General features: G+C 37.2%; 1 protein-coding gene across 1 annotated transcript in view; it reads left to right on the forward strand.

The window, feature by feature from the left end:
* The window catches only part of Myo81F (Myosin 81F), a 718007-nt gene that overhangs the window by 585516 nt on the left and 124271 nt on the right, over positions 1 to 8220 (forward strand). The window contains exons 12-14 of the mRNA XM_068228961.1: positions 4107 to 4489; positions 6699 to 6835; positions 7242 to 7387. Of these exons, the coding sequence (XP_068085062.1) occupies positions 4107 to 4489; positions 6699 to 6835; positions 7242 to 7387 (666 nt within the window). The remainder of the gene's footprint in view (positions 1 to 4106; positions 4490 to 6698; positions 6836 to 7241; positions 7388 to 8220) is intronic.

An 8220-nucleotide genomic window follows, 5' to 3' on the forward strand; every position in this document is an offset into this window, starting at 1 on the left:
GTTTGAGACCAAGAGTGGAGTTCAGCAAGGAAGTGCACTGTCCTAACTAGTTCATCACTGTTATGGACAATATAATGAAGAACATCAAGGAAAAGTTAGGTGAACTGAATGCAGTGACCTGTGCTGATGATATGATTTGGGATGAAACAGAAGAGGAAGTACAGACTGGATTCAACGTATAGAAATCTCAGTTCCAGGATTATAACCTCACCATCAGCGAGCACAAGACAATGGTGATGGCAGTCAACAGAGAAGGGCGTCCAGCTAGTGTAAAACTAGGAGACCACCACCTAGAGTGTGTGGATAGTTTACCTTAACTTGGAAGTGTAATCTCCAGTGATAATTTGGTCACAGAGGAAATTACAAACAGAGTGCAAAAAGGATTCTACCAACAAGTAAGAACACTTTTATGGAATGTCATGATTCCAAAACCGGCCAAACTGATGATGTTTAACAGCTATTTCATACCAATATTGACCTATGGTATTGAAGCGTGCACCCTCACAAAAAGAGATTCATCAAAACTGCAAGCATCAGAGATGAAATTACTTAGATCCACCATCCAGAAGACCAAGATGGACAAGTTAAGAAATGAGGAGGTGAGGAAAGAAACCAGAATAAAGACATCCCTATTAGATCGAAACGGCACATCCAGACTACGGTGGTATAGGCGTGTGATGAGGATGGAACCTACAAGAACAGCCAGAATAAATTTGGAAAGACAGGTGGAGGGGAAAAGACCTGCAAGAAGACCTAAAACCCAATGGATGGACATAATCAAGGTTAATCTAGTTACCAGAGAATGGACAGTGGATGATGTTCTCCATGACAAGTTGTATATGGACTGGAAGAAGTGAAAGATGCTCATTAACAGTAACCTGGGAAACTGGAACTGTAAAATGATAATGATGAATCTATTTAGAAAGAATGAATAACAACAGACTTGCTTATCAAATACACAGATTTTTGCAAATCAAATGTTCAAGATCAAAATGGTATAAGCAAGTAGAGAAAGACCTCACTGAATTAGAATCACCAAATCTGCAGGATAGAAATGCAATCAGGAAAATTGTTCACACCAGGGGATTTGAGGAAGACAAGAAGAAATCAACATGACATACTTGGTCGGAGGAACAAAAATCACAACAATTGATGAAAATGAAGAACTATTGGGCAAGGAGGAAAGCTCAACAAATGTTGTTCCACGTGGTCCTAAGTGACCAATTTGCACAGAAGGAGAAAAAAATTTGTTTTAAGAATGCATCATTGTTATCTTGTTGTCTTTTTGGACCTGTTAGGCTGTACTGCTACCCGTATGGGCTCATGTGGAGGAGCTACACTCCAGCGGGCAACCAGTGAGAGTACCACTTACCACAGATCAATGGTAAAGCATTATTCAATTCAAACCTTTATTATTGGAGAAGTCTTGCTCGTGGACAGTCGAGATTTTCTTCTGAAGACGCGAGCAAAGTTCTCTGCGAAACGTAAAGAATTTCACCTTGTTTTCTTGACATGCCAAAAACCCATAGGCTTATTATCATGTCTACAATTACGGGCTGTGAAAACCATCAGTTGTTTTCCTGTTTTGTTGTAATAAGCTGTCACTTTGAAGATTTTCTTTATTTATTTATTTGTGTCAGAAGTACATAATAAGAAACATGAAAACATTTTTTTTTAAAAGAAACATGAAATGGACACAAGTACACAAACATGTGTTCATCAAATGACTTCAAACAGTCCTCACCCAAAACTTAGCCACTTCGAGAGCACTTGAATTAGCTTGAATCAAATCACTCATTGTACATCTGGTTGGGCACAATGGACAACATAAGAGAAGTTGTGTTGTTTGAAAAATGCCACTTATATAAGTTGTCCACTCTTCTTGCAAATTCAGCTCACAGTCTGTTCAGGGACTTCCGGATTGGCCAGTTTTCTGCGTGACCAGGAAGTAGAGATTCCTTCGGTTCCATGAAGAGATCATGTTTGAATGGCATGGAATTTCAGGGTCTTTGAAACTAAAATGAGAACTCAGAAAGGTAGCCTGTTTTACTAATGACTAAATTTTGGCTCTTTGGAAATGTTGTGCTCAGAAGAATATTGTGAATACCTAAAATAGCTCGGCAACAAAATAAGACTATCAACAGTGATCAAACAACAACAGCTCAGGTACTTCAGTCACATTGTTGATGCTTGTTGTTTAAAGGGGCCTAACGTTTAAGGTCACTGGCCCGATCACATTGTTAGAAGACCCAGAGGACTGGAGATGACGAACATTGAAGGGAAGGTTGCTGGACGAAGGCCCAGGGCACATACTCAATTGAGATGGGTAGATCAAATCAAGAACCTAACTGGAGAGAACCTGCAACAAGGAATTCACCATGCCCAGGACAGAGACTCTTGAAGACAGGTCGTCAAGTAGCTAGCTACATGATGCCACTAAACCCTCATGGAGGGTTAGAATAGGACACACAGCTTCAATTAACTACTATTTACAGTTATTTACAAGTTTATTGAGAAGGAAGCCATTCTTTTTTCAGTGTCAGCTCTGTTAATATAAGTAAGTTTTTCAGTCTGTCAAAACACAAAATATAACACTTAGAACACCATAATATGCAAATAAGTGAGGTTTTTACATGTATATTATAGCATTCTAATTGTTATATTTTGTGTTCCAACAGACTGAAAAACTTACAGGTTATATTAAGTGCACTTGCACTCGTATTTTCCACTTCTCACAGTCTGCACATGTGAACTTGGTCAAACACACAGCCCTCCAGTGCGCCGGACTCCTCTTCTCTGACAGCCTCTCACAGCACAGTGTTGTCCTAGAGCAGCTCTCTTCACTGCTATCACATTGCATAACTCTCCCGAATGCCTTCCTTGCTAAGGACTCTTTGACTGTCTCACGGCTGCCTCGTATTCACTGCTTGTCAAGGGTTATGAACTTCATGTTGTTGGTCCGTATTGAACTGAGATAACATATAAATAATGCACAGGAGAGTTTTCCATCTATTCAATACTAAGTTGTATTCACAATGTTATTTACATTAGATGGGACTAGTTTCAACCCTACTCGGAGTCATCATCAGCCATATTAAACATACACAATATTTGGCGAAATCCTAAAACATGTTTCTGAGCAGTAAGAATCTTATGAATATATAATTTACAACATGAAGTGTGGTTGAATTAGGCAAGGGCTATGGCGCTCAAAATGATGTAAATGAAAATGAAATATTACGTGTGACGTAGGTGAGTAATAAATTTTTAGTATGATTATAGACTCATGGAATTCGTAGGTCCTGGTAATATATAATGGTTATTCAACAACACTTCATATTGTAAATTATATATTCATAAGATTCTTACTGCTCAGAAACATGTTTTAGGATTTTGCCAAATATTGTGTATGTTTAATATGGCTGATGATGACCACGAGTAGGCTTGAAACTAGTCCCATCTAATGTACATAACATTGTAAATACAACTTAGTATTAAATAGGTGGAAAACTTTCCTGTGCATTATTTATATGAATCTCACTGCTTGTCGTCGAGGAGTTGAGTCTCTCATGTTCATCTGTCGTGCAGTGAACAATTGTGTCTCTAGTGCAGTGAGAGAGGTCAGCAAGGAATCGGCAAGGGGCTGCTGTAAGTGTACGGACAGTGTACAACGTACAGAATTGCGAGACTATGTTGTGCCCAAGCTGTGAACTAAGTGGCTGTGATAGTGTACAGCGAGTATAATTTTGAAATTACCTTAGACTATAAATGACAGAGCAGAACAGTATGAATGTGTATGGTGTAGCGAGCGTGATTGTGTTAGTTTGTAAGTGGTAGAGTGAACAACCAGTGTGACTAAGTTAGCAGGAGTAGAGAGAGCACAAACTGGTGTATTTTTGTGTCTGTGTAGTGTGTAAGAAATAGTTAGTTAATAAATCTTAGTCTTATGATTTTAACGCTATCAGTATTGTGTTCTTATTTACTACCCCCACCACATTACATTATACTGAGTAAAATTTGAATTATTAACCAAGTGTGCTATTTATCTCTGCATTATGGTAAAGTTTGCTGTGTTGAGTTATTAAATATTTGTTTTGATCATGCAGGTATGTCCGCTGTATAAAGCCCAATATGAAGAAAGCACCTAATAGTTACAATGAAACTTTGGTCCTTGATCAGCTGAAATATTTGGGCATGCTGGATATTATTCGAATTCGCAAGGAAGGCTATCCTGTACATATGTCCTTTGAGGAATTTCTGTGTCGATACCGATGCCTGGCACCCCAGCGTCTGCCTTCAGATAAAAGAGAAGCAGTTTTAATGTTGATGCAAACTCTAGCCGTACGACCTACTGAATGGCAAAGTGGCAAAAGTAAAGTGTTTTTTCGGAGCTGTGCCCATGAGCCATTGGAAGATGGACGCAACCAGGTGTTGTTTACAATGGCTACACGCATCCAGAAGTCCTGGAGGGGTTATGTACTGAGAAGAGGTAAGATTTTCATATTAACTTCTGTGTAAATTCTGATCAAAGTTGCATAAAATTCAATTGCTTTTTAATCTTCCATCTTGCAGTCTGTGGAGAGATGGCGTGGGAGGACATCAGTAGACGAATAAGTTTGAGTGGTGTCTTTAACAGTAGGAAAGATCACAATATGAAGATAAAGTTAGAATTAAAGAGGACAAATTGGGGCAAATATTTGTTTATAGGAAGGGGAGTTAGGGATTGGAATAGCTTACCAAGGAAGATGTTCAATAAATTTACAATTGCTTTGCAATCTTTTAAGAAAGGGCTGGGAAAGCAACAGATGGAGAATCTGCCACTTGGGCGACTGCCCTAAATGCAGATCAGTAGTGATTGATTGATTAATTGATTGATTGATACATTTACAAAACATAATAATCATATCACTCATTTTGACTCAGTTTCTGTATCTACCGTTGACAAGGGATTTACACTATAAATTGAGGATAATTATGTCCACCTTTTCAATACAAATACAATGTGACGTCATTAACACATCACAAATTTATTACCTTTCAAAAAATTGGGACCGATTTCGGCATTATTTGTATGCCATCATCAGCCATAGGAAACTTTGTGACAAGGCTTAAGTACAATATTAACATAACATACAACATAAATATTATATAAAGATTGACCATATTCTTACATAACTATTAAAAAGTTTTTTGGTGTAGTCCTTAAAACTTAAGATTAAAATTGGTAGCATTTTGTATGCAACATATTATGACTTATTACTTCTATACAATTTTTGACTAAAGTTAAAGTTTTATCAGGTTCTTTAAATATTACAAAATGCTGATTTAGAATCCAATTAAAAAATTTTTTTCAAGCTTTGAAAATTTTATAACTACTAGGCGTTTAAAGGTAATTGTGCATTTTGGTCAAAAATACCTAAAAATAACATGTATTAAAATGAGTTCACCTATTAAGAAATTGGAAACAGTAACCTATTTGTACTAGGTGTAGAGATATGTTGCAGTATAAGTCTTTGGTAACTCAATATCTTGCGTTAATGCAGTTTGATTATTTAACAGCAAATCGAGTAAAATGATAAGTTCAGCTGATTACTTTAGACTTTAAAACAATATTTGTCAATTATAGAGGTCCCTTGAGTAAAGATTTTTTTTATTGGGCAAAAACAGTTCCTTATTAGTATTGATTACAGGTTCATTCTGTTTTGGGGTTTGAATAGAATGAAATTCTTATTTCATTATATAATGTTGTTGTGCAATATTCATATACATAATGTTCCGTCTTTGCTAGTGTTCTTAAAATATAGATGGACTTAACAGGAGTGGACTAGTGAACCGGAATTTCTTGGAGCATTACATTCAAGGTCTTTGAGGTTCTAGAAATATCTCGATCCAAGACGGACCTAGGAGAAAGATATATATACTGTGATTAGCATAAGAATAACAAAGTTTGAGAAGGCACTATTTCTATTTAAATAGAAACTCACCCCAAGCACTACGTTGTTGAGAATAAAGCCAGAGAGGAACTGTCTACTGGAAAGGCACTATGAGTACTAGAAGAGGGGCGGAGCGTGTGATGTACGGGAAGGGGAATCGCGGTAATGCGAGGTTATTGGTCGGGAGGGTGTGGATTATGGAGGGGATGGTAGATGAGGATATTGCGCACCATTTTGTGTATTGGTTGATTTATTGGTCTTTTTAGATTGTTGATCACTGAAATGAGAGTGTCAAATAATATCGTGGGTTTTTCGGATACCTCATTCAGATTATAATTAGGGTTAAAATACTGGTCCAATGATATGAAACATTGTTCGGTTATATCAAGTAAGGGCCCTTTTCCCAATATTTCTACAGCGTCAATGTTATGTTTGATGTCATGAAAACTATGTTTATAGTCATTTATGTCTTGTCCTATAGCCGAAAATCTCCTATATTCAATGGCGTTGACGTGCTCATTATACCTAACCTTAAACGATCTTCCTGTTTGTCCAATGTATGTACTATTGCAGCTGTTACAGTGAAATCTGTATACGCCCGATTTGTCATATGGGTTTGGTGCGTTGACTAGTTTAGCGTTCTTAACTTTAAATAGACAAGGGATTTAAACAAATGATAATCATTACTTTAATGATAAAAGTAAATTAATGAGTTACTTGATCAGTTAATTAGTGTATTATGTGAAAATGTATATGCTGTTTCAGATTTCTTGAAGTTGCGGGATGCAGCGTTGAGGGTACAACATGCTTATCGTGGATGGAAACAGCGACTCAAGTTTCTTCAACAGCGACGAGCAGCAATTGTTATTCAAGCTCACCTACGAGGTGTATTTGCCAGAGAGGTAATGACAAAGAACATAGCTTTCCATTCTTGTTTTAATGTAGAAATATTTGTTTATCCTTTAAATATTTGACCAGATCTTCTCCATACAAAGTGCAATTGAACAGCTCTCTAAGTTTCCTGTACCCTCAAAATCTAACAGCACTTTGCAACAAATAAACAGCAGTTGTATTCTTATAAACATTGCAATTACCTAGATGTCAGAATGAGCAGAAAATAAGGATAAATAGCAGTAACTCATAACAAGGCTGTCTTAAGGCTCAGCAACATTCACAGATGCGGAGGATCTCAGAACTTATGAGCTCCCTCATCATATTTTAACACAATGAAATTAAGATTAACAGAAGTACTGTGAAGGAGGAAGTATTTAAGTCTTCAAATAATTATGACAAAGATTCACTTTTCAGGTGGCGGCAGCATTACGGGAGATGCGCCGTGTAGAAGAAGAAATGCGTAAACGTGAAAAGCTTGAAGAGGAGAGGAGGCAAAGGGAGAAAGAGCAGGACCAGCAGAAAGCTGAGGAAGATCGCAAGGCCTTGGAAGAGAGTGAAAGGTTCATTGTGCACACATTTCTTGGAGCATGTGTAGTTGTAAATGTACTTTCTAAGCATACCTTTATAGTTACCATACTCCAATAGGATTAAAGCATAGAGCCCATATAATAACATAAGATGAAGGAATTGATAACAGCTGGAACTAAATGATACATGATGAGAAAACCCTGACAGTGAGTTAACTGGAGGGGAGGGGGGCTTCAGAGGACATAAAGAAAGTTAGCACTTAATTAGTACGGTGCTTAAAGAGTCATATTTGTAAACTGCTTGTATCATAACTTCAGGGATATTTTGATTCTCTTTGTTTCTCTATACTAGTATTGTATTATTCTGACAGGGGGGGTCAGACCCATTCCAAAACTGAATCAGAATTATTAAGCAATGAAGAGAAGTTATTCGTACAGGACCTACAGTACAAACATCTGTTGCCAGATTTTTTAATAATGAAGAACTTCAATTTATTTTATTTCATACTATGACATGATTACGTTCTTCCCATACTCAAAAGAATACAGAAAATGACACTTTACCATGCAAAGTGTTTTTTCGGAGCTGTGCCCAGCATTGTTTTATTAGAAATCATCTCCGAGTGGTTGAACTACACTTCACAGAAATGTAAATATGAATAGCCAGAAAGATCATGAATCAAGGAACACCAAAGTTAACCTTATTGAATTGTTTCTCCACCGATCGTAGTACTGCGCTTTTGTACCCATCTATACCACTGTACCCATTTACACACAAAAAATGTTGTCTCTGCATTCCCAGCTCAAGTAATCTGCTGCCATTACAGAACTGACTACTGTATACAGTAGGTTAATCCATTTCCATT

The sequence above is a fragment of the Anabrus simplex genome, chromosome 1 (genome assembly GCF_040414725.1).
Source record: "Anabrus simplex isolate iqAnaSimp1 chromosome 1, ASM4041472v1, whole genome shotgun sequence".
NCBI lineage: Eukaryota > Metazoa > Arthropoda > Insecta > Orthoptera > Tettigoniidae > Anabrus > Anabrus simplex.